The 27,469-nt window shown below is 45.0% G+C and overlaps 1 protein-coding gene across 1 annotated transcript; it reads left to right on the top strand.

Annotated features, from left to right (window-relative positions):
- Positions 1-835: 835 nt before the first annotated feature.
- On the top strand, positions 836-16,238 carry LOC126273204 (uncharacterized). The gene is made up of 2 exons (XM_049976748.1): positions 836-1,048; positions 15,885-16,238. Exons 1-2 carry the CDS (start codon positions 836-838, stop codon positions 16,236-16,238), a joined length of 567 nt encoding a protein of 188 aa, XP_049832705.1.
- The last annotated feature ends 11,231 nt before the right edge of the window (positions 16,239-27,469 follow it).

The raw sequence follows: 27,469 nt of genomic DNA, 5'->3' as shown, positions 1-27,469 counted from the left end.
ATCTCTCTATCACGAGCAGTGTGGTCTACGTCAAGCTAGTAAGTGACGAGGTGTGCAACAGAATCGTGAGCGCACATGCCAACGGTCTTAAATTCAAACATTCTGATGGCCATATTGGGGCGGTCTCTATGGATCACGCGGGGCTTGGCCTCCGTACAATACGCGTCTTCCAACTCCCTTTTGAAGTACCACCGGACGTAGTCACCGCGGCTTTCCAGCCCTACGGCAGAGTGATCAGCCATATGGCCGAAAAATGGACCAACTTTACAACGTACCCCGTTCTTAACGGGGTACGACAGATTAAAATTGAATTGACCAAACATGTTCCGTCATATCTTGTCATCGGCGGATGTAGGGCGATCATTATGTATGACGGTCAGCCACGCACTTGCTCTGGTTGTGGCCAAGTAGGGCACGTCCGTTTGGATTGTCTCCGACGACGGCTTACTCAAATCCCGACAGGTGAATCTATGACTCCTTCTACGGTGACGACCCTTCCTCTCAATTACGCCGAAGTTACACGGGCAGCAACCTTTACCGATGCTGACGACATTAGTCCGATAGCCGCCCCCGATGGCGAGAACATAATGGCTTCTGCAGTACAGGATCCGGCCTCTACAACGGCACCCCCACCTGAAGATAATCACCGACAGACCTTGCAAGAAGGCGTGGATGCCAGGATGGACATTGACCCACGGGTTGTGCCGATAGCGGCTTCCAGACACCGGAGCAGCTGAAGAAATCCACCCACATTCAGATACTGAAGCACACGTCCGTAAACAGCGTTCCCCGCGAAAACACAAGAGACGGCGGCGTGCTCCATCGATCGTCTGACATGGACTGTGGAAATTCCGACGACGGTACCGGCGGTACAGAGGCCGCTGTAACTTCAAACTCAACAGATCGCCGTGGTGACGGCTTCAGCCCCTCCGACCCCACAGAACAGCAGGATCACAAGCAGACAGCAGCTTCCGATTCCCAGCCAGAAGAGCCGATGGAGTCAGCGCCGAGTGCCGCAGCAGCCACTAACAGCCACCAACAGCCGATGGTATTTCATGGCGACTGTGCAGACGACTGTGAGGCACACTCCTTGCCCATCGTGTCGGACGACACGGGGGGAAATTTATCCCATCAGTTAGAGTGACGAGACAGCCTTACAGGGGTACAGATGGCCTACACGGATGCTGAGGATAGACCTCAAACTTATCGCATTGCAACTATAAACATCAACACTATACGGACGCGCGCTAAGTTATCCTTGCTTCAGGATATGTTGAACTCTGCTTCCATCGACATAGCCCTCCTCCAGGAAGTGTACGTCGATGACTTACCAGGCATGTACGGTTACGATGCTTGCGTCTCTCCAGCTTCCCCAACAGGCAGCGGTGACGCTGTACTTTTTCGGGAAGGGATTGTGGCGGACGATATCCTGTTTCTGCCTGGGGCAAGAGGTATGGCACTCACAGTACTGGGTGTCCGCCTTATCAATATCTACGCACCTTCCGGGACGGACAAACGTCGCGAACGTCACGATTCTTTGCGGAAGACGTCGCCCCGCTATTCCAAGGCCCCCACGACCATCTGTTGTTTGAAGGTGACTACAATTGCGTACTGGTGCCCAGAGACCAACTCCCACGACATAATCCGTGCCCGGGACTCGAGACGCTAATTCGAGACCTGCAGATGGTGGACACTTGGGAACATCTTCACGGCCACCGACCGGGATTCACGCACTTCACGAGTCACTCTTCCAGTCGTATCGACAGGATTTATGTCTCACGCTCTCTCGCCTCTGGAACATAGGATGCGGAACTGTGGCCTGCAGCATTCTCGGACCACTCAGCTTACATTTGTGCCGTCACCCTGCGGCGGCAACAAGTGTGGAGAAGCCGCAGCCCCTGGAAATTAAACATCGGTCACCTGTCGTACCCGGACTGCCGCCAAGCCGTTGAGGATACGTGGCATTCGTGTGAAAATCGCCTGCGTGCATATTCCACAACGATCCGCTGGTGGTTGGACTGCGGCAAACCGGCACTGAGGAGAATGTTGATAACCTACGGTCGCGACCACGCTACTTGGCAAAGACATACACTCGACTTTTACTTCCGGGTCCTGCGCGACTGCGATGCTATGGCGCCGTATCCGGAACGACTAACGGAGGTCCACCGTGCTAAGGCTCAGATCCTCGCTCATATGCGACGCCACCTAGAGGGGGTAGTCATCCGCTCGAGGACGCAGGATCGGATACCTAGCGAACGCCCGTCAATGTTCTACGTCCTTCGTGAACGTAAACGACGCCAACGAGCGCTGATACGCTTCATCGACACGGAGGACGGTCATCGCCTCACCACGCAACAAGACATAGACACAGCGTTCTACAATCATTATTCCCAGCTCTATTCCGCTCAGACCTCTGATCCGACAGCACTGGAGGACGTCTCTCAGACGATTTACGGCACCGTCACCCCGGTAATAGAAGCGGCCTTGATGGAAGAAATTACAGAAGAAGAAGTGATCAACGCCACTAGAAAAGGAGCTGTCAACAAGTCTCCGGGTCCTGATGGCCTCCCCTTGGAATTTTACCGGAGTTTTCATTATTTATTAGCCTCCCGATGGACGGACATCTGTCGCGAACTACTATCCCCGGACGTGCCGCTCCCAGCGGCCCTTTTGGAAGGGATGATTATTCCTATTCACAAACCGTCCGGTGGCTCACGACTGCAGGACTACCGCCCGTTGACGCTACAGAACTGCGACTTTAAGATCTTTTCTCGACTGTTGGCGGCGCGGATACGCCAGACCCTACGCAATGTTATCTCACCCGATCAGACGTCATTAGGAGGCGACAATAATATTCAAACGGCACTCAGCGAATATCGTGACTTGATCTCACTGGCGAGGGCATGTCGTCTGAAGGGTATACTGGCGGCCATCGATTTTAGTCAAGCTTTCGACCGAGTGGACCACAACTATTTGGAAGCGGTCCTCCAACATATGCGGTACCCACAGCGATTCGTCACTGTCGTCATGCGACTACTCCGTAGCGCGACGTCCAAGGTGATCGTCAACGGCCGACCTTCGCAGCCCCTCACCATTTCTCGATCGATACGCCAAGGCTGCCCTCTGTCCACTTACGCTGTGGCCATGGAACCTCTCCTCTGCGGCCTGCGCAAACGACTAACGGGTATGACGTTACGAGCCCACACTTTCCTATGTAAAGCGTACGCTGACGACCTGGTGATTGTCATCCACAACGGTGACGACACCGCTAGCGCACTAACTTGGATAGCGAAATATGGCATGGCCACTGGTAGTCGTATCAACGTCGCAAAGTCGGTGGCGATGAACATCGGGGTCGGATTGTCTGAGAACAGTGTCACCCCTTTACAGCTCAGTGATAGTTTGAAATGTCTCGGCATTGATTTTACAGACGATATACGACGGACCGCTGCTCACAACTTTCGACGGCTTTTACGAAATGTTCGGACTGGAATTGCCAACTACCGCCTACGAGCCCTGGATATCGTCCAACGGACCCAGTATGTCAACAGACATTTAGCGTCACGTATTCCGCACTACGCCCAGGTATTACCTATACCGGTGATGTTAGCTCGCCGTATACTTTCGGCTCTTGGGTCCTTCGTGAGTTCTGGAATGCTTTTCAAGATCAAATATGAGACTCTCACCCTTCCCCCGGATCGGGGAGGGCTTGGACTTTATCACGTTTATGACAGAGCGGTCGCCCTATTTGTGAGCACATTAGTCAAACTATGGCACCGCCTTCCGGACAGTCTGACCAGTTTGTTAATAGAAGAACTAGCACCGCCCTCCCTGTTGCCGCCTGTGCCGATACACCACGTCCCCTCTTCGCTCTTCTACATCGGTGTCTTTTACCTCTAACTCAGTTACGTTCGACTTGCCTTACCAGCGACTCAACTGGCGACGGCAAAGACGGTTTATAGGGTCCTGCAACGTGGACGACCCGACTACGTAGTGGAGAGGAAGCACCCGAACGTCAACTGACGAGTAGTGTGGAGGACAATTCACCACGTAACACTGGACACTGACGTCACGGCGATGTGGTATATCACTGTCAACGGTAAGCAGGTGACCATATCAAGGCTACATGCGATCCACATGGTAGACTCACTCACGTGCACGAGCTGTGGCGTTCAAGACAACGATGAACATCGTCTTAGCTGTGGCGAGTCTACTGCAGTGTGGCACTTAGTGAGGCAAATGTCAGCATACTTCCTTCCGGTAACGCCTAATCATATCGACCCCAAGACTATCTTATACCCGGATGAAACGTATTACCCACGCACTAGAACTAATGCACTGACGTGGCTTCCTGGACATGCAGTGCATCATTTGTTTCAAGACGGCACTAAGGATACTTTAGACTTTTGGAACTATTTGCAGGAACGACATTGCAAGACCCTCCGTAACCCAAAGTATAGACAATATTTTTCCAAATTTTTGTGGAGTGCGTTCCACGACCCTCCACGTAGCTGGAAGATCACGGGTAAGAGAAGCTAAAATTACAATACGATAATAGAACACTACACGGTGCAACGTGGGATCTACTTTCATAATTACGAGAAGTCATACCTGGATGATACAGCAGATGGAGAGTTTCGTTGTGAACCCTCACACTCTGTAGCAGTATTTGTCCCATTTCCTCTTTTTGTCCCCGGTGCGAAAAGGTCTTCGCAGTTTTAGTTTTCCCATCCGGTGCAAGATGTAGCACTGGTTAATGGTGGTATGGATTCCACCCTTCAGTTTTGTTTCATGGTTTCCTTCGCCCCGCACTTTGCTCCCTTTCTTTATGCCTTTTTCTACAACTATTAGCATGGTTTTGGTTACGTGCGTCCCCAACTCGACGCAACGAGTGCACTTACTAGTTTTCTGTTCCTTACTGTTAAAGAAAAAAAAAAGAAAAAAAAATTAAAAAAAAGAAAAATAAATAAATGAATAAATAAAAAATCACAGTAATACACCAACTGTATCCTTTGTACCACATCACATCCCCAGGATGGGAGGGAGGAGACAGTGGCCAGGCCTCGGGTCGCGACCCCTGCCCACCTTGCCTCCGCCAGCCCCCTACCTGATGCATCTAAAAAAAAAAAAAAAAAAAAAGGTGGGGTAGCGCGCAGTTTATGAAGCAAAGCCACCACGGCCGCATTAAGCCTTTCGCTGCTACAGAGACGTGCTCCCCGCATTCCGCGCTGTGCACGATTTTGTTATCACTGCACTGCCCGCCTGTGCAGAGACACGGTGTTCCGACTGCTTTGACGCACTTATCATTCGATTTCACAAATACTATTTGGCCCTAAAAATTTGATTTTTACACATCATCTTGGCTGATACCTTCCCCCCATAAATGACTTAATTTTGTTTCGATGTCCAATGCAGTTATTGTGCAGCATTAAATGTAGTAAACCATTGCACGAAATTGAAGAATTTTGAAGAGTTTCATAGATTATGCTTTCCGTGTGGTCCATTTTAGTTGCCACAATGTTGAGAATGAAATGTGAACAAGATACCTAAATTTCATATAAAATTTACTGTATAACAATATCTCATTTAATTTAAGCACCAGATAGGTGTCGTATGTAATACTGAGAAATATTCGGTCTTTCGCGACTGTAATAAAAGTTTTATTTACACCGGGAGCGTTTGGCTTTATTTTAAAGCACTTCAATCAATGAAAAGGAAGTAGACAAAATACATTAAACAAAACTGTGAACTTACAAAAGCATATCCCCAGTTAAAATGAACACCTTTATAACATAAACAGTGTTCATAAATTGGTTCAAATGAAAAAAGAAACAAAAATAAAAAAAGGTAAAACGCGAGACTAGCAAATACTTCTGGCAACTGAAAGCACACGTCGCCAAAATTTTTATCGCGCCTTCCCTCCCAGTGCTGAAGCTATGAGTGTAGTTCAAGCGGATCTACAATATATTTAGCTTTCTGTCACATTGGTAATAACAGTTTGGTTCAACAATACTTTAGCAAAAGGTTTCTTGGCCGACCATCTGCCTCTGAAAACCAGGTGCATCCCTCTGAAAACAACATGCATCTGAGTTCTCTGGGACCCGTTTGCTGCCTACCGGCAAGGGCTGAGGCACTGCGCTGTCTCTCCTTCTGCCAACAATGTCTGCTCCACTCCTCACTTTCGACGGTGTAAAATGCTTTAGTGTTGTTGAGTGGTGACCCATAAAATCTGTCTACGATTTGTGTTTCACACTCGGTATTAACAGAGGCACAAAACCGTTTTTATTTGATGAGTACTTATTACACTAGTATGCAATACATCGATGTGGCACAGAATTAATTTCATTGTTTCTGAGCCAGTGCATTATAACTAAAGTGTAACATCGTGTTCTTTTTCCTTTCACAGGAGATTCTTCAAAAAATTTATTTTTCTCATTGATTCATATGTGATAGTCAAGGCACAGAGAGTAAATGCAATGTAATGTGTTTGATTTCTTTCTTTGATTCCCTATGGTAAATGGGTGCAAAACATTGTGTCACTACAACAGGCAAATCGCTTGTTTTGAGGTCCATACATGAATTAATGGAGAAGTGAACGATGTTCAAAAGCGACATTTGCAATATTCAGTTGGATTTAAGACAGCAAAATTGCCCATATTTGAAGCTACCCAGAGAAAAAGTAAATTGCTAGAGCCGCTTTTAGCAAATGTCTGCTAAGAGTTCCTAATTGCTACTGTTTAGCATAGAGGCCCTGTAGAAATCAAGAGGTCCATTTCCTTCATACGTATCACCCTGGCATGTGAATCGTAAGTGAAGAACGATATTGAAATTCGTATCGTTGACGGGTGATTCGAATTTCTTCAGAGACACTTGTATTGTGAAGCAGCTTGGTAGTCAGAGAGCCAAGATATATGACCATTAACACAACTTACTGAGTCGAGGTACAAAGAGGTCTTGATGTGTAAAGAATTCCTTGCGATTTCGTTAGAGAATTTTTTCTGGAAATTCACAGCTCCACAAAATAAATCAGAAAAATGCTCGCACACGCTGGCCTCTACCACGGTTAGAACTGATGACTCTTTTGAGCAGCTGCGACACGAAACATGCGCGGTGCCACGGAGCTACGGACACACAGCTACCCACTCTCATCTTGGTATTGGTCACTGAGCCTCATAACGCATCGTTATGTTCAGAATTCCATTACATTGGTAACTTAAGCAGACAGCAGAATTACGTTACCAATAATGTGGCAGTGAATGTACTCGAACTTGCGACGTCTTATCCACACTGCATGACACTTACCGTTACACTACTAGCTGACACGTAGCTACGGCAGCTCCAGATGTTATCAACAATTCCTCCAGAACTTCCGCATTCCACAGTGCTGTGAGATAATGCATATAGTCGGATTTAGACTTCTGAGAGACAGACAATTACAGCTTTCTTTTGCACTGCACGATGTTTTCAACAAACAGATAGCGCAATATAGTAGATCGAGTTGAAAGGAAAACCACATATTTAAATTTCTGCATCCTACACTGTTGGCAGCTCTGTGTAGGTGGCAGTTACGTGATTTTATTTTGGTGATTACAAAAAGAGAGTCTAATGTATGCACTGGGTAGCTGAGCCAGCTACTTCATGACGATTCGGTCAACCAAGTAAATGAATGTACTGAACAAGCTGCAAACCACTACAGGGAGCCTGTGTGTCAGAATTCTCATCCAGTGTGGCGCAACGGCGTTACAATAGAAAAGTAAATCACAGAGAAGAGGATTTGGTGGTCTGTTGGATTGATGATAGGTTCATATACTTATGGGCTGGGTTAGATTCCAACTTCCTCTGATGATTTTCGAGAGGGAGAGACAGATTCTGTTCTTTTCTGGCTACACAAAGGGAAGAAGTTAGAATGGGACTGTGGTGTGAAATTCACAGTAAACATGATATTCCTTTCTACTAAGTAGACAATAGGTTGAACCACAAGAAGCCAGGAGTGGCGACATGTAGAAACTTTATCACCAGTAACCTTTCTTATACTAGTTATTTATTTCTAGTGACAAACCAGACGCTGTGAAGGGTCACAGGACACTTATCCCTTTTTTTTCTTTTTTTGAGCTTCTGTATGTCGATAAAATTGGTTCTGAACTGGGAATGCAACTCAGACCCTTAACGCTGAATTTGATCCCATCGTGACAGTACAGCTCGACTACAATTTGTTGTTTGTTCAGAACTGCAGATTCCTCAACATCTCCACTTAATGCGCGTGAATGGGTTCGAATCCTGGCCCGGCACTCTAGTTTTCATTATGTATTATCAAGCTCTAGCCTGAGAACACCTATCTGCTGGTGGATAATAATTTTGATTTTTTATGTATTTTCGTTCGTCGTCAGCACTAGCAACTTTTTTGACTGCCAATGAGGCACAGAACTATTTGCGAGATCACTGTAAGTTCAAGGATGTTATTCTGAGCTGCTGGTGGAGAAAAATTCGGTTCCTCACCTCTCTTTGTTTGTAGTCAACAACGATATGTCAGGGGCTCGATTCCCAGTCAGCACTGAACCCTTTTCCAGAGAATTTCTAGTTCAAACATGCTCACATGTCGCTGCTGGTGTCACAAACCCATATTTAACGTTCGCTTTCTCTAGAATATAAGAGCAATAGATGCTGGGTTGGAGCCCTAGGAAGGAAAATGTTAATGGTTCGTCTCGTCATTTCAGTTAAAACATTTAGATTCTGCCGAGAAAATCGGATATGTGGCAGTTGAGTGTGCTTCGATAACAATCCGATTATGACGTGGGTTCGAATCCCTGTCTAACACAAAGCTTTTCCTCGCGGCATTTCAAGTAAGTTACTTGTGAAGAAGCAATATTTAACATCTCTCGTATTTCGTCAACAGGGACAATAGATGCTGTGTAGGAATTCGCGTCCATGAAAAATGTTCACGTTATGTAATTAAAGTTGAAATTTGCTAACTGATACTGTCTAAAAGCGAGGTACATCACCCTCTGTAGACTTAGTCAGGAATGACTGTTAGTTTGGGTCTGTCACGAAATCTTTGCTTAGTCTGCATGACCTGGCTTCGAATCCATATGCAGAACGAGACGGTTCGTCGTGTCATTTGAAGTTCACACATATTCTCAACTAGCTGCTTGTGAATAACTTAAATTGTTTTGTCATTTTGTGTTAAATAATAAGTAAGGTATGTTACTTTGAAGAGGAAATCATAAATACGACGAACTTGCTACGTACATTACCTACTTGTGGTAATAATGAGAGTGGTAACATTTCAGGTGTCATTTATTGAAATAAATGTGAGCTTACAAGCCTTATCTGTGATAAGGTGTTCCCTGATATTCGTAATATTGTAGAATTACTTTCATTCTTAGTTTATTGGAATACGGAGCAGTGTTTTCTAGGTGTGACTTGTTGGAACATTTTCAATAGTGAAACGAATGAACCCGGAAAGATTGGAGCATCTGCTAGACAGCTGCGTTATGCGGGTTGCGTGCGAATAAGGCGAAATGCAATTCAGATTGTTCGCATACTTTTGAGCACGACTGTACATTCCTCCCTTTCATAAAGTTATTTCCAAGGACAGAAGAAGACGGAGAATGCACATGTTTTCACATCGCTAAGGAATGGTCATTTGTTGTAAATGTCATGTACAATGGTATAGTATTCACTATATTTACTCTAAGTATTCTCTCATCAAGGGAAAATACTCTACCCTTATCAGCTTACTGTCTGTTATGTCCTGCATCACAGGATTAGAACATTAAACACATTTGTTGCTCGTGAGAGCGCTCTAAGTGCATTTCCTACACCTGCGACTCTTAAGGCACCAGAAGAGTACAGTTCAGTTGAATACTATATATCACATCGTAAATTCGGTAACATAACTGATTTTATTACGATGATCATGTCTCCCTGTTTAAGTGGGAGACTGTAATTTCCTTAAAAGACATCACCACAACGCAGTAATACCTGGTAAACAATTCAAAACGCGAATCATTTCCGTCGTACTCTAGTCCACGCTTACACCCGCCTAGAGGCACGTCATTGATAAATTGGTGGACTAATTAATTAAAGTGATCATGAGAGTCCCATTGCACGGAGAGCAATGTTTTCCTGCAGTCGCATTACACTCGTCAGGTAACCGTTACTGGTTCTTCTGTGATGTCTTATGGTGCTTCCCACAGGCTAGGTTGTCGCTTCTTCTGGTACCAAAGTGGGTTGTAAACGTCTTCAAACAGTTGAAGTCATTCAACGCTAATCACTTTCTGACTGTCAGTTGCCCTGTCAGACTGGTGGAAATACGTCACTTAGAATTCCCGTGTACTGCACCCGAAATAATCCGGGAGAGACCGGTCGGTCTGTGGGGGCGGTTTGATGCTTCACTCCCCCCTCCACCCCTGTGACGCCCCCGCCCACACTGCCGCCGCTAACAGCAGCACGCATGTGAACGGCAGTCACCGCCAACACTGCCATATCAGTATGACACTGCACGTGTGGGTGTCCTTCACAATACGGTCTTCCTGTCGACTTTCACCAAATTAGTGGCTGACTGTTTCGAGAATTCAAATTGAATCACTGGAGGGAAGCCATTGTTCTTCTGCAAGGAACAGGTGTGGCTTGCAGACAACTCTACCACCTACGAAGATCCCACATCTAAAACAAATACACTGCAAGTGGCTGTACAGAACATGGTGGAGGTTACCAGTGTTATCGAATACACACCTATGACAACCTCACACTCTCATCTTGTAAACAATTTCACACATACTTCCATTGATAGCCTTAATCCACCCTATGTTTCAGGGAGAAATATGTCGTGTTTCTCAGAGTAGCTTTTCCCATTTCATATTCGAATGAAGTTCACCAATCAACACGATCCTAGCAACATCTATGTGTTGCTTTTGCTTCGCAAATTAGTCGCTTTACACAAAGAGATGTAGGCTAGCAGGACTTGTAGATAGCAACTGTTTAGTGTCGAGCTATCGAACCGATGCTAATGTCGACCAGGCAATATCATTTAATCACAAACCTGCTTATAAATCTTAATGTTGGGACAGTAGTTGACAATGAACTCAAAGTTATAGTGGACCAAATAGTTTCAATAACAAGCGAACTACAATCAGTTATCTTTAACGGTGATGATAAGAGAAAGGATTAATTCCCCCCAACGCTTCATTTTAGATTTTGCATTTATTGTCATAACCTTCACTGTAAACCACTGAACAAGCAAGTGTTGCACCCGTAATATCTGCTAAATAACTTAAGAATCACTTAATAAACTATAAAAATCTAAAATTATTCCTTTTTAACAAACATATTTTAAGACCATAAACAATAGAGATCAACAGTTAATAAAGCCCCATAAACTTGAAACAGGATCACCTTTTCAGTCTCTGAATGAAGTCAATAGATGAAATAGGGGACAGACGCACTTTAAATGTTACACCATTAAGGACGATCACTCGTTAACAATTATAACCACAAATTAAAGAAGGTTCATTTAAAGCAATCAACATCAATAACCATTAAGTCACGTCTCAGCAAATGCATCAAAACCAAATCTTTCAGTTCTATAGCAATGTAGCATCGTGGAATACGGCGGATTACCGACACAGAAGGCTAAATTTTACCAAGCAGCAACTTCTCCAAACCTAGAACTATCTTAATAGTCTACAATACTTAGGTTATCTAGAACTACTCTAATTCGTCTTTCTTGGGCATAACGGTGGAGTAAATAATTAACCTGTTATTTCATTCTCCTGGAACATTAAGCGGCAATTGACACTCGAGCAACTCTTACCCCAGCGTGGCTCGGAAAGAGGATGGCTCCACCAGGAGGAAACATTTACCCGAACTGGAAAGGGAACTCGTCTAATATGAGCCACTAGGTTGAACGAAGACCTGTTGGCGATTTTTAATCATTAACCAAAGCTTGCTGCCCAGCGGACAAAAATTACAGAGGCAAAGGTAGCTATGTTTGTGCTCACAAGATTTGATAACTTCTGCAAATGAGATTGCGGCAGAACTACAGCTGTATTATCAATACGGGACCTCGGAGCTGAGGAGAGGGAGTCAGCAACGGTCTCTACCAAATAGGCCCAACATTTAAGACAGACCGAGCAGCTGACATCAGTCGTGGCTTGGTGGATTACCAAATAGAAACTCTAGCACAACCTTAAGGGAAGGTTCCTTTGAAAGGGCAAGGCCGATTTCCTTCCCAATCCTTCCCTAACCCGAGCTTGCGCTCCGTCTCTAATGACCTCGTTGTCGACGGGACGTTAAACACTAACCACCAATACCACCACTACCTTAAATATAATTCAATAGACCACTTAAATGCCACGGGGACTAAACTCCTTAAAACAAGAATATGTACATAATAACGACTAAAGTTAAATATGCCTATGTACTAAAACACAACAGATATTGGCGAACATTAACCTCGCATTTCAGACATCCATAAAATTAATTAGGTCTATCTCGCCGCCAGGCAGACGACACCACCTTCTGGAGGTTATTGGCAGCCGCAGACGGACTTCATAGCTTCCCCAGCTCATGAACAGAAACCAAACGTTGTCCGCAGATTTATGGCCTCTTGCGTCCTCACGCTCCGTGTTTTTGGGCCCATCCAGACTTAACGTAGAGGGACCGTACGTCCCGCTGCAGAACGGTCGTCCAGGGCCAAACACTCGTCTCAGGTGCCTCGTCCGCACTCCACACGGCAGACAGCGCCTCCTCCCAGCGGGCGCGCTATCAGCGTGTCCACGAAGGCTCCACAGCGCCCTCTAGGAAAGCGCGGAAACTCCAAAGGAAACAGGAACCGTGGCAAGCGACACGGTTCAATCAGTTACTGGTGCTAAAATGGCAGGTTATCAAGATTTAATTGAATTTGAACGTGGTGTTATAGTTGGTGCAAGATCGATGGGAGACAGCATCTCCGAGGTAGCGATGAAGTGGGCATTTTACCGTGCGAGCACCTCATGAGTGTACCGTGTGTATGAGGAATCCGGTAGAACATCAAATCTCTGACATCGCAGCGACCGGAAGAGGATCCTGCAGGGATGGGACCAACGGCGACTGAAGAGAATCGTTCTACATTACAGAAGTGCAACCCTTCCGCAAATTGCTGCAGATTTCAATGCGCAAACCGTTCAACAGTACAAAATCGATATGGGCTTCCAAAGCCAAAGGCCCAGTCGTATATCCTTGATGACTGCACGACACCAAGATCTACACCTCACCTGGACCTGTCAACACAGGCATTAGACTGTTGATGACTGGAAACATGTTGCCTGGTCTCGTTTCAAACTGTATCAAGTGGATGGGCGTATACAGGTATAGAGACAACCTCATGAATCCATGGACCCTCCATGTCAGCAGGGAACTGTTCAAGCTTGTGAAGGTTCCTAATGGTGTGGGGCATGTGCACTTGGGGTGATGTGGGACCTCTGATACTGTAAGGTGGCGTGGTGTCCTGACCTTCATTTCTTGCATATCCCATCCTCAGAATTGTGTTCTGCACATCAATACGCTTCATTCGAACCCAAACTCAATAAGGTAGAGTCAATTTTGCATGAATTCATGTAAGTGATATGCAAATCTAACAAGTAAATCGCAAGTGCGCACTGAGATTGAAAAAGTCGAGGCTGGCGTACCTAACATGATGGCCAGACGAAGTTTTGTTTTAAAGAGGGATCCAGCCTGCTGGGAGGCCCATTAATTCAGAGGGATGAGTCAACACACACCTGCTTCGCCAGGAGCGACTGCCCAAAGAGAGGACAGTTTTGCCAGAGTGAAGGGATAACGACCCTCGTGTTCGACTTAAAAGCAAATTCCGCTACATTGTGTGGGAGCGCCCAGAAGACGCATTTTTTGATGGACCGACTGCGAAGTTACACTCACAGGACGAGAGTATACACCTACTGGAGATGCTACATATTTCCGCATTGGTCGACTTAAACGAAACGTCATTCTTCCGCTTAAAAGAGCAATGCTGATTGGTGGAATATTTCTGATGCAAAGAGGCAGAGGAGTGAGGGAAGACAGCGAATGACATAGCCTTGCAACTTTCCAGAAAAAGAGGACATTTTGCTGTTGCTCTTGGAGCAGGAATATGTAACGAGAGCGGCTGCGCTCGTACGTATACGCAAAGAGCGAGGAACAAAGTTTCCCCTCAGTACTTCACCGGGAGAGCACCTCTGTTGTTAGCAAATCAGTGTGACACTCTATACTGAGTTGCTCGCGATTAAGGGTTGTGCACTGTGTTGGCCGCCACACTTATTGTGCATTGCGAACACGGACGGAGTACTAGTTAAGCGCCAGTGAGTGAATACTGAGTGGCATCGTGGTGGACTGGTTATGTCACTGGTGTACCATGCCATTAGTTAGACTAGGGCCGGATAGGAGTCCTTGACTTCATTAAGGTGTAGTGAGAGTTTGATTGCCAAAGGTCAATCCAGATATAAAGAGATAGTTGTGTTGTTTGTGAGCAGCGAGCGATGCAGGCAGCAGTCGTCACAGCTCACGGTATTGTGCACTAAAGCGTATGCGAGCCCCAGCTTTCCTCCCTAACAGTACACTCCATTACATTTCTCATGTGACAGCCTTGACCGTACCTACAAAAGTTATTCAAGTTGTGTAGGCACATCTCTCAGCCATTCTAGTGAGTAAATAACATTCTTAAAGAAAAGGGAGAAAAGAACATTTCCATACTTCGTAAAATAATGGTATTCCTATACATAAGAGGCAATCTATTGTTCTGAAAAGAACCCGGAAATTTATTAATTTATAAAAAAAGTTTCACTTGATTTGTCAGAATTTTTTAGCAATAAATAATATTTTTAGTTCGTTGAATGTTTTTCTTACACTAACTGGCAATACTCCAGTACCCAAGTATTCCACTAGTTACGTAGTAATATAGAATATTTTTGTGTCTTTTCCTTATAGCACACGACTCCAAAAGATATTTGTTGCTGAATGTTTTTCAAGCAGTTCTTGTTGGTATATTCGGAGTGTCTGTCTGACTTCTGTAGTAGTGTGAGATGGAAATTGTTTCTTGCAGGAGCCAAAGGGTACTTCTCGGATCAGTCTATTGTGCAATTTGACAAAATAAAAACCACACACTCACAATACGTCTAGATATGACTCTGACAGGTGGCACGTACGTAAGCATCCTGCCTGGCTACCTGCATCCATTCGTGTCCATTCTGCTTTCCGACGGACTCGAGCTATTCCAGCAGCACAGTGCTACACTCCACACGTCCAGAATTGCTACAGAGTGGTTCCAGGGACAGTCTACTGAGTTTAAACACTTCCGCTGGTCACCGAACTCCAGAGCCGAACATTAGTCGACGTTTCTGGGATGCCTTGCTACGTGATGTTCAGAAGAGATCTCCACCCCCTCGTACTTTTACGTATTTACGGAGAGCCTTGCAGGATTCATGTTGCCAGTTCCCTCCAGCAGCACTTCAAACATTAGACAAGCCCATGCCACATACTGATGCGACACTTCTGCGTGCTTGACGGGACCCTGTAGGATATTAAGCAGATGTGCCAGTTTCCTTGATTCTTCATTGTATAGCCTAAGAAGCACAAACGTGAATTTATAGTGGCTCCTGTTTTTCACTGCAAAGCTTAAGAATTTCTTTCAGTAGTTTAGCTAATACCGAAACATCGTAATGAAAGTGATCATTAACGAAATGATAGGCAGTTCATCACGGAGCTGACGAATAAAACTGTAAGGCTGCAGATCGGCCGGCTTGCTATTCACGGAATCCTGCAAGCTCGACATGTCCCTCTTCTAGTAGGCCTGGCATGGCCACCTTCACCTGCCAGCGTGCTCAGTACACGCAGGCACCTACGTTTGCCTCCAGTCGCTCCGCACCGCGACTGATCCTGAGCGCCCTACAGTGTTCAGTGCCGTGCTCGGGCCCTCTGGCAGCGCCGCCGCCGCTCCCGACCTCGGCCGCGGCCAGACGCCGCGGGCCGGCCGGCGTGCCTCGCGCCGGCGCATGCGCAGTGCTCGCCGGCCGCCGCGGCTCCGCCCGGCCGCGCCGGCCTCCGCCGCCCGCAGTCTCGGCCTGCCTCTGCCGCCGCCTCCGCCGCTGCCGGCTTCCGACGACGCACAGTGCCCGCTCCGCCCCGCCAGCTGCGCGCCTCCGCCACGCGTCACATCGCTCCCGCGCCGGGCCGGCATGGCTCGCTGCCTGCGCCCCATCGGCGGCTGATGGCGGCATGGATTACTGCCCTGGCGGTAAGCGAGCCTCAGCCACACGTGTGCAACGTCTGTCCGCGCTGGCGGGAGATTTGTCGTGTCCGCTACTGATTCGACCGTCGCGATGTTCCACAACTCCCGCAGATTATTTCATACGATCCCAAACGACGTCTGTTCCCCGTAAGACTGTTGTAACTTCGACGATTACCTTTCAGTGAATTTACTTGTGATTTCAGACGACTTGTCCATTCAGCGCTGAAAGACCTATCGCGGCCGATAACGACGTAACAGTCGTTGTCTTGTTCCTCTGCACACTATGTAAGCGCGCTAATAAAGTTTTTCCCCTAACCGTCGCTGATGAGCTACATATACTCACAAAGTCCTAAATCTTTCACCTGAAGCCTGTATGAGGCAAGTTGACTCAACGTAATTGTCACAAGCGCTGCACAACAATAACGTCTTTCTGTGGTGCAGAGCAGCATTTTGAGCAAATTCTTCTACACATTTACGATGACAATTTTGTTGGTGCGAGATAAGTATCGGCAGTACGACGAAAGTCTTTGTGAGGTCGAAATGACTTAGGGCCAGGATTCATAAAACGGTATGCAGTTATTGCGATATGCTCCAATAGGCAAGACGACGGTCCACTGAAATATGTGTTGGGCAAATCCTCTCTGTCGGTAGTCATCCAACCTGGGAGTGTCTGGTCACGATTGTAAATACGTATTTCTGGTTTTATCCAAACAGCGTCATCACCTTCATTCTACGCTCATGTCACTGGTAGGAAATTTACAATTTCCTTATTTACTCTGCGTTTTCGCCACTGTGGCAAACTTCGTTTTGATTGTGATTCATCCTGATACTCTATTTCTCGATTCAGTACTAGTGCCTAGTTCTGACGGAGACATAATCAAAAAATAACACTTCTGGGTGTTCCATTTCTTTCCGTTAATTTACTATGGACTTTTAAAAGTTTGTGCGTTACCTCCACCTGACACTGACAGGAGCTGAGTAAGTTCGATTGCTGTAGACTGTATATTAACAAGAAACATGACACGTAAATCATCTTTATATTTTATGTATTAACGCTCTGCCTCTCGGAAGCATTTGTGTGGCATAACAGACTACAATCGGTACTCGTCAGTCATGTATTCAAAGCACACTCACGATCGTACACAGACACCGTTTTACCAACATGAGCACACACACATACGCGCGCGCACACACACACACACACACACACACACACACACACACACAGACGCAGAGCGAGAGAAATACAAAACAGACACACACACACACACAAACTCAAATGTATGCAGTTTTTATTACGATAAACGACGATATTGTTCCATGAATACAAAGTTTCATACATAAGTACGTAGCGTTTTGTTTTCCATTTTGGTACTCCGGTTGCTACTGTTTTTTTTATGGATTTTCAGTTTTTATATGTAGTTCACTGTTGCTGTTTGAGTTTACATACTTTCATGTTGTTATTTGGATATAGCGAGTGGAACTATGGACACTAGAAAATTGAATGCCAAGCGGAGAAATCTGAACATTTTCGACATATTCTTCTGTTGAATGGAGAAGCGACAGCAGCGGAGGCAGCCATAAATATTTGCACATGTCCTCTACGGCGAGTCTTCATCCGAGACAAGGGCGTCGTCAGGATTGCACCAGGGAAGTGTGGTAGGACCGCTGTTGTTCTCTATACACACACATGATTTGGCGAACTGGGTGGGCAGCAATCTGCGGTTATTTGCTGATGATGCTGCAGTATACGGTAAGGTGTCGACATTTAATGACTAGGAGGATACTAGATGGCTTACATAAAAGTTCCTGTTTGCGTGATGAATGGCAGCTAGCTCTAAACGTAGAAAAGGCTGGAGTGTACGAAAAGAAAACAAATCCGTAATCTTCGGATACAATGTTAGTAGTGTCTTGTTTGATACTGTTACGTCGTTCACATTTCTAGCCGTAGCGTTGCAAAGCCATATGAAACTGAAAGAGAGTGTGAGTTCTTTGGTAGGTTGGTTGTTTCGGAGGAGGGGGCCAAACAGCGAGGTCATCGGTCCAGGCGGATTAGTGAACGATGGAGAAGGAAGTCGGCCGTGCCCTTTAAGGAACTATCCCGACATTTGCCTTAAGCGATTTAGGGGAATCACGAAAAATCTAAATCAGGATGCCCGGACGCGGGTTTGAACCGTCGTCCTCCCGAATGCGAATCAACTGCGCCACCTCGCTCGGTGTTTTGCGGGGAAAGACGAACGGTCGACTTCGGTTTATTGGGAGAATTTTAGGAAAGTGTAGTTCACCTGTAAAAGAGATTGCATTTAGGGCGCTGGTGCAACCTATTCTTGAGAACTTCTTGAGTGTTTGGGATGCATACTGCATACAATGTTGGATTAAAGGAAGACACCGAAGAACTTCGGAGGCGAGGTGCTAGATTTGTGACTGGTAGGTTCGAACAATATGCAAGTGTTACGGAGTTACTTTGGGAACTGAAATGTGAATCCATCTAGTAGAACAGCAACGGTGTGGTGTACTGCGAATTGCTTCCCCCATGGTGTAGCCGTCGCTGCTGACCAGAAAAGCTGCGTGGACTGGTGTACTCCACTGAAACCCCTGACCGCATTCTACACTGACAAAAAACGCTATCCAAGAATTGAGTTGGGAAGTCATTCCGCACCCACCTTCTCCACATACCACTGCGGCCTCTGATTTTCACCTTTCCCGCCCTCTGTCCAACAATCTTCAAAAAACTTTCTTTCGAAATGAAAGTGCACTCCGAATATGGCTCGGCTAATTCTTTGCCTCGTAATTGGTAATTTCTACTGTCGCAGAATCGAAAAGTTACGCAGCGTTGGCAGACTGTTGTAAATAGTGAATGAGAATTTATTATTGATGGCTAAAGTCTCTTTTGTGTTCATTTAAATTATGAAGAAACGCTCCAAACTCATGCACGAGCCCAATAAAAGGACACGAGCCCGCCGCTCCGGGCAGAGTGTTGGCAGCGCCCGGCTTGGCTGTCACTCGAGTGTCGGAACTGGGACTTTCCTCCCAGGCATCCGCAGCTGGTGACCTCTTTCTGCCCTTCCCGAATGGAAGGAAATCAATTTCGTTAGAGCTAAAATCTTATATTTCCCTGCATCCTTACATACTGAACACCACGCTATCAGTTTTCTAGTACGACGTTTAATGTTTGACAAGAAAATATGGACGCAGTTTTATTTCTTGTCTGCTCCTCTGTAGTGTAGAATCATTATAACTGCACGAAAGTAACATCCTGTGACAAGGAAAATCGTCTGCAGAAGACGTTATCCATCGTTTCTCATACACGACGGATGGCACATTTTAATAGTCTTATTATAGTTGGATAGCCGCCCTTCTGTCCTATCAGTTTCCGTTGTAGTCACGCACCCTTTAACAAAGAGGACTACAAAAGTAAATTTTTTAGCTGTGATCTTTTGCACTGCCGTTACCGCAAATAACAAATGCTTAGTATTCGATTACAGCCTATGAATGATTCACACAGACATTGCGTAAACTGCCGAGCGTAAAGCTAAATAAATCCAAGTATTTTTGTCCCCTCAGGGGAGTTTATCCTTCTTACTGTTTTACACTTGGAATATTTTAACCAGTGGTTTCTTAAGGTCTGCAGTTTAGTACATCAGAATAATTTATTATTAATAGTTTCATATTATTGGCTGCCTCTCAAGTGTTTATGCCAGTTTGAGAACAGATATTAGTGAAACGTTTCCTTTCTTTCTTCAATAAATCCACTGAATGAGAGAGAGAAACAGAGGTAACACTAGAAAGCAGGCCGGCCGGGGTGGCCGAGCGGTTCTAGGCGCTACAGTCTGGAACCGCGCGACCGCTACAGTCGCAGGTTCGAATCCTGCCTCGGGCATGGATGTGTGTGATGTCCTTAGGTTAGTTAGGTTTAAGTAGTTCTAAGTCTATGGGACTGATGACCTCAGCAGTTAAGTCCCATAGTGCTCAGAGCGATCTAAACTAGGCAGCAGCAAACAAAATAAGAATAAGAAGAAATAAAGGTACAGGTTATCTGGTCGACGTAGGCAATGAAAAATATGTATTTTTGAATAAACGTCCGTCAGGTATTACTGTTACTTAGCTATATGTGTCCCGAAAGCTTCGTCTTGGGCGTTTCTGGGTTTCTGTGGCTGTTTCTGGTCGTGGCCTGGTGAAGCAGCCGCCCCTGAATTCTACTTGACTGTGCTACGCTGCCAACACCACGCTGACGCTCCTGAATTGTGTTAACGCTCCTACGTAGCTCGGACGTAGTTGGTTCGAAACCTGGTCGTGGTGTGTTTGGCCAGAAACGGTAGCAGAGATGATAGCGAAAACTTCCTCATTACCTAACCTTGCACCAATGGCACGAGTCAAATTCTAAACATCGCTGCCGTGTGTCTCGGAATTCGGCCGTGTTGAGACGTCGTCCAATATCATCCAGCCTACTCGTTGCTTCACCATCCTTCAACCCCTCTCCAAATGTGCTCTCGACAGTAGTACGCCAACAGGCGAACAGCTTCGCCGTTTCAGAGATTCTCGTCTCCCGCTCCAGAGTCACAATATTGTCCCCTTTATCAAAACCGCTTATATCAGTGACTTCCACATTTGTGGCCGTAACGCCGCTATAATCACAGCCCATTCGTCTCTCTTGTGCTGGAATTCTTTCCTCACTACGTCACGTGTCTCACCACCACCACGAGGCCTTCACTCTCGAGGTGGCCACTGGTCGTAATGTTTGGCCCATCAGTGTGTGCTGTTCTTGACCACACGTGAATACGACAGAAATTGGAGTCCCACATGTCCAGGCGTTTAGAAATAAATAATGGCAGGAGTTACGTTAGCGTAGCTTTCCGGAAGCGGTTGGCGCGTAGGAAAGAGCTGAGGAAGGTAATCCTAGAATCGTGGTGTCGAGACTACTGAGGATATTTTATAATTTCATTTCTTACGTTACTTACAATTGAAACAAATCTTAATAATGTTCAATATATAGTAGTTATTAACATTGTCTTGAGAAGCGTCCCTCGGGCCAGGGGCTGTTGTTGTCCTTGGCGTAATTTTACATTAAAAACGAAGTAATTCTTCCAGCTGTATTTAAGCTATCGATTTTATTTTGGCAACTACTTTCAACGTTGTAACAACGTCATCTTCAGGCCCATACAGTTGTTCACGTCAACTGCGTGCGGCAGATACTAGAAGTCAGTGGTGAGATATAGATATGGACAGCTGGAGGAATTTCTTGATTTTTAATATAAATTTATACCACCTGACGTTCCACCGTCCTCCATTTCAACTATGGACGTATCAAGATTAGCGTAAGTTACTTTAAGTTCGATTAGGTAGCCTGTAAGCCTGAGGACCGATGACCTCAGCAGTTTGGTCCTATAGGAACAAAATTCCAAAACATTTTTAAAATGCTGAAAAGGAGGACTCTGCAAATAACTTTCCAAGAAATAATTGTAATTAAACGGTACAGGACTTAGCACGCCCTGAGTTTACCAACCTTCGGGCAGCCCTGTGCAGCTGCACGTGAACAGTAGGTTCCCGGTAGCGCAAGTACGCTGAGTCCATAGACCGCTGGGGGCAACGCTAGTTACCACTGAGGACCTCATTCGCTTGCTACCTCTCAACTCCTTTTCATGCATTTAATGAAAATATTAATAAACATAACATGTAGAAGGCTATTTCGGTTTGTTCGCAGTGTAAATAACGTAAAAGAAGAAAAGAGGTAATATCAGCGGCGGTCTCGACCCAACGACTCTTAAGAATCTTAAATCACTTCCCCTGCAGCAATGGCTTCACCAAAACTACGCTACGTTTCGAAAATCCATTATGTCCATGTAACAATAGTTCCCAGAAACGAGAAAAAACTGCCACTCAGTTGTGTTTTGGTTTTTACTGTTAGTCTTAATTTGTTACAATTTTCTTTTATATTCTGCATTTATATTTATATTTGCCATAAATCACAAGAAATTTTTTAATTTAAAATAAATGTTGTATTTTAAGATAACGACTTTTGGAACTTTTATACGGACATAACTGTTCCTGGAAACGTTTGGTTTCAAAATGGTAGGTACAAATGAAAAATAACATAGGCATACCGTAACATTTATTCGTGTTACAAAATTATTAGTGAGCACAAGAAAAAATAACATAGTAGTTACCTACTCATTAACTGTTTTGAACAATTGCCGTCAACTTTGTATTAATATAGGACGCCACTGTAACACAACTACTTTATTACATGAAATACTGATCTGCACCTCAGACTCACCAGGTAGATGTCCGACATTAGATTCTTCATCCAGTTCAACTTCGGACTGATGTTTGAAGATATTCTTGTAGAATGAAAGTTCATTAATGTCCATCCAGCCTAGTCCATAGTGCTTATGTAAAAGAACTGTTACATATGTGAACTGTTACATCTGTGATTTTTTCTGATTTTACCATTACAGATTTACGTATCTCTGGTGTTTTTAGTGCCATCCAGGATTTACCCTTTTGCAGATACATTTACCACATCCTCTATCAGTGTCGCAGCTTTGTTCCCCGTTAACACTGGTAGTGCTCTGATCTTTCTGTTTAATTCTACATCTTCATCTACATCTACACGGGAACTCTGCAAACCACATTTAAATGCCTGGCAGAGGGTTCATCGAACCACCTTCACAATTCTCTATTACTCAAATCTCGTATAGCACGCAGGAAGGAAGAGCACCTATATCTTTCCGTGCGAGCTCTGATTTCCCTTATTTTTTCGTGGTGACCGTTCCTCCCTATGTAGGTCGGTGTCAAAAAATATTTTCGTATTCGGAGGAGAAAGTTGGTGACTGGAATTTCGTAAGAAGATTCTGTCGCTACGAAGAACGCCTTTCTTTTAATGATTCCAGCCCAAATCCCGTAGCATTTCTGTGACACTCTGTCCCGTATTTCGCGACAATACAAAACGTGCAGCCTTTCTTTGAACTTTTTCGATGTTCTCCGTCAGTCCTATCTGGCAAGGATCTCACGCCGAGCAGCAGTATTCTTAAAGAGGACGGACAAGCCTAGTGTAGCCAGCGTCCTTAGTAGGTCTGTTACTTTTTCTAAGTGTCCTGCCAGTAAAACGCAGCCATTGTTTAGCCTTCCCCACAACATTTTCTACGTGTTCTTTCCAATTTTAGTTGATCGTAATTGTAATATCTAGGTATTTAGTTGAATTTACGGCTTTAAGATCACACTGATTTATCGTGTAACCGAAGTTCCTTTTATCACTCATGTTCATGATCTCACACTTTTCGTTATTTAGAGTCAACTGCCACTTTTCGCACCATTCAGATATTTTTTATAAATCGTTTTGCAGTTTGTTTTGATGTCCTGATGACTTTATTAGTCGATAAACGACAGCGTCATCTGCAAACCACCGAAGATGGCTGCTCACATTGTCTCCCAAATCGTTTATATAGATAAGGAACAGCAAGGGGCTTACAACATTATCTTGGGGAACGCCTGAAATCACTTCTGTTTTACTCGATGACTTTCAGTCAGTTACTACGAACTGTGACCTCTGACGGGAAATCACAAAAAAATGGGTCAAATGGCTCTGAGCACTATGGGACTCAACTGCTGTGGTCATTAGTCCCCTAGAACTTAGAACCACTTAAACGTAACTAACCTAAGGACATCACCCACATCCATGCCGGAGGCAGGATTCGAACCTGCGACGGTAGCAGTAGCAGGGTTCCGGGGAAATCACAAATACAGTCACATAACTAAGACGATATTCCATAAGCACGCAATTTCACTACGTGCCTCTTGTGTGGTACAGTGTCAAAAGCCTTCCGGAAATCCAGGAATACGGAATCGATCTGAAATCCCTTGTCAATAGGACTCAGCACTTCATGTGAATAGAGAGGTAGTTGTGTTTCACAGGAACGATGGTTTCTAAATCGATGTTGACTATGTGTCAAAAGACCGTTTCCTTCGAGGTAATTCATAATGTTCGAACACAATATATGTTCTAAAATTCTGCTGAATATCGTCGTTAACGAAATGGGCCTGTAATTTAGTGGATTACTCCTACTACCTTTCTTGAATGTTGGTGTGACCTGTGCAACTTTCAAGTCTTCGTCGAGCGAACGGTTGTATATGATTGTTAAGTATGTAGCATAGTCGGAAAAAAACCTAATTGGTATACAGTCCTGCCAAGAATACTTGCTTTTATTAAATGATTTCAGTTGCTTCACTACTCCGAGGATATTTACTTCTACGTTACTTATGTTGGCAGCTGTTCTCGATTCGAATTCTGGAATGTTTACTACTTCTTCTTTTGTGATTTCGGAAGGCTGTGTTTAGTGACTCTGCTTTGGCAGCACTGTCTTCGATAGTATCCCCATTGCTATCGCACAGAGAAGGCATTGATTATATATTGCCGCTAACATACTTCACATACGACCACAATCTCCTTGGATTTTCTGTCAGGTTTCGAGACAAAGTTACGTTGTGGAAACTGTTCAAGGTTTCTCGCATTGAAGTCCGTGCTAAATTTCGAGCTTTCGTAAAAGATCACCAATCTTTGGGATTTTGCATCAGTTTAAATTTGGCACGTTTGTTTCGTTGTTTCTAACCCGTTTTGTGTACCAAGGAGGATCAGCTCCGTCGTTTGTTAATTTATTTGATATAAAGCTCAACTTCTGCCGATACTACTTCTTTGAATTTAAGCCATGTCTGGTCTAGACTTGTATTATTAATTTGGAATGAGTGGAGATTGTCTCTCAGTAAGGCGTCAAGAGAATTTTTTTTTTTTGATTAGGTATATTTTTCGCTTATTTTTCAAGGATTTGGGGATTACAAAATTCAATCTAGCTCACTAATCCCTGTATCGGTTTTGATGCTCGTTATTAGCTCAGGATTATTTGTTGCTAACCCTTTTTGAAGGGTTAAACTGAAAGTACCTTTTAGTGGGAGGCTTCACGTTTACAATCTTGTCGATGACTTTCAGTCAGCAACGTTTACCTCCGATCCAAGTTTGCAGATAGTCCCAAGTTTCAGATAATGTCATGACAGTCACTGGGGTTCAAGACAGTCGTTTTTCAAGGTAATTCATTTTCTGTCCGGCCAACCAGTCTTTATTCTACAAAATGTATTAGCTCCAAATTCCAACTTGAGAGGTATACCAATACGAAAAATATAAAATACAAAAAGGTAAACATAAAGTTTTATTTGCCTCACTAGGGGAATTAATACATTATTTCAGAAATGGTTGTAAGTACGTTGTGACTTAACATCTGAGGTCATCAGTCCCCTAGACTTAGAAACTACTTAAACCTAACTAACCTAAGGACATCACACACATCCATGCCCGAGGTAGGATTCGAACCTGCGACCCTAGCAGAAGCGTGGATCAGGACTGAAGCGCCTAGAACCGCTCGGTCACAACTGCCGGCTGTAGTATTTAAAATGTATTCTTAATACGATTTGACACATGTACTGAAATAACGGGTTTTGGTAATGTATCTTTTTCAGAGCGTTAAATATGCACTGTAGAGAACTGTTTTACGTCCTGTATTGTTGTCGAGATTTAACTTCTACTGGATATGTATATAACGGAGTCTGGAACTTGAGATGAACTTCGGAGTTAACGTGTAACAGCAATACTTGTATGGCTCGTGTCTCATGCGACCCACAGCTTAAACGCAGTCTATTTCTGAACGCTTGGCCATCTGGAGTTTCCAGTCCTGTCACTTTCATTTCTGACCAAGCCCGGCACATGCCACTAGTGTAGACAAAATCGGTGGTGACGATAAGGCGCGATCCCTTTGCTAAACCCCTGCCCGGCCATCGAGATACATCTTTAGCCTCATTTCTCTGAATTGCTTAAGGTGGCTGTCGGGATGATTCATTTTATAGGCCGGTTTCACTCCATGTATTCGCCGTATTGGAGCTCCGCCTTTAGTGACCTCGCCGTCGACGGCACGGTGAGCCGCAGCCTGCCCTTAGCCTGCAGCGTCGTGCCGGCTGACCCCTCTGTTTTACTGCCTGAGCCACGGAGGCCGCGGCTGCCCCAGACAGAGCCGCGTGTTGCGCCGTTAGCATCTCGCCCTGCATCTGCGTTTACTCACGGCAGCACTCACACACCGGCAGATGCCTAATGAAGCTCTCCGGCGAGTGCTGGAGTCCAGCGCCGCTCGTTGCCCGTCTGCTGGCCACGAACCTCGGGAGGGCGGCTTCTCTACACTCCTCCTCCGGTCCTCCGGCCTCCGCTACTTTTTATTTTTTTGTGGCTTAGCGTTGCTTGCTGGTTGTCAATATCAACCGATACAGCATGTCTCTTACGAATGCTAGCTTTAAGGGGAAAATCACTGAGTCTTTCATGCGTACTGCATCTAGGGATATTGCTGTTCATGTGCTAAGAGCTGAGGCTCACAGCTTCGAGTGCGCATATTGATTATAATATATCGGGTGATCAAAAAGTCAGTATAAATTGGACAACTTTAACGGAATAATGTAGATAGAGAGGTAAAAATTGACACACATGCTTGGAACGACATGGGGTTTTATTAGAAGAAGATACGTCACAAAATGTCCCACTGGTGGCGCTGGACAGCAAAATTGCTACCGTGACGGGTGAGAGGTACGCCGATATGTTACAGAATCGCATCATCCCCAGCCTGGATGATAAACACCTGCTGGAACGTACGATGTTTATGCAGGATGGCGCTCCACCCCACATTGCTAGATGCGTGAAAGATCCCTTGCGCGCGTCGTCTGGTGGTGATCGTGTGCTCTGCCGCCACTTTCGTCATGCTTGGTCTCACAGGTCCGCAGACCTCAGTCCGTGCGATTATTGTCTTTGGGGTTACATGAAGTCGCAAGTGTATCGTGATCGACCGACATCTCTAGGGATGTTGAAAGACAACATCCGACGCTAATGCCTCACCATAACTCCGGATATGCTTTACAGTGCTGTTCACAACATTATTCCTCGACTACAGGTATTGTTGAGGAATTCTGGTGGACATATTGAGCATTTCCTGTAAAGAACATCATCTTTGCTTTGTCTTACTTTGTTATGCTAATTATTGCTATTCTGATCAGATGAAGAGCCATCTGTCGGACTTTTTTGAAGTTTGTATTTATTTTTTTTATTTTTTTGTTTGGTTCTAATAAAACCCCATGTCGTTCCAAGCATGTGTGCCAATTTGTACCCCTCTATGTACATTATTCCGTGAT

This window comes from Schistocerca gregaria, chromosome 5 (assembly GCF_023897955.1).
Source record: "Schistocerca gregaria isolate iqSchGreg1 chromosome 5, iqSchGreg1.2, whole genome shotgun sequence".
Classification (NCBI taxonomy): Eukaryota; Metazoa; Arthropoda; class Insecta; order Orthoptera; family Acrididae; genus Schistocerca; species Schistocerca gregaria.
This window is presented reverse-complemented; position numbering and strand designations above follow the sequence as displayed.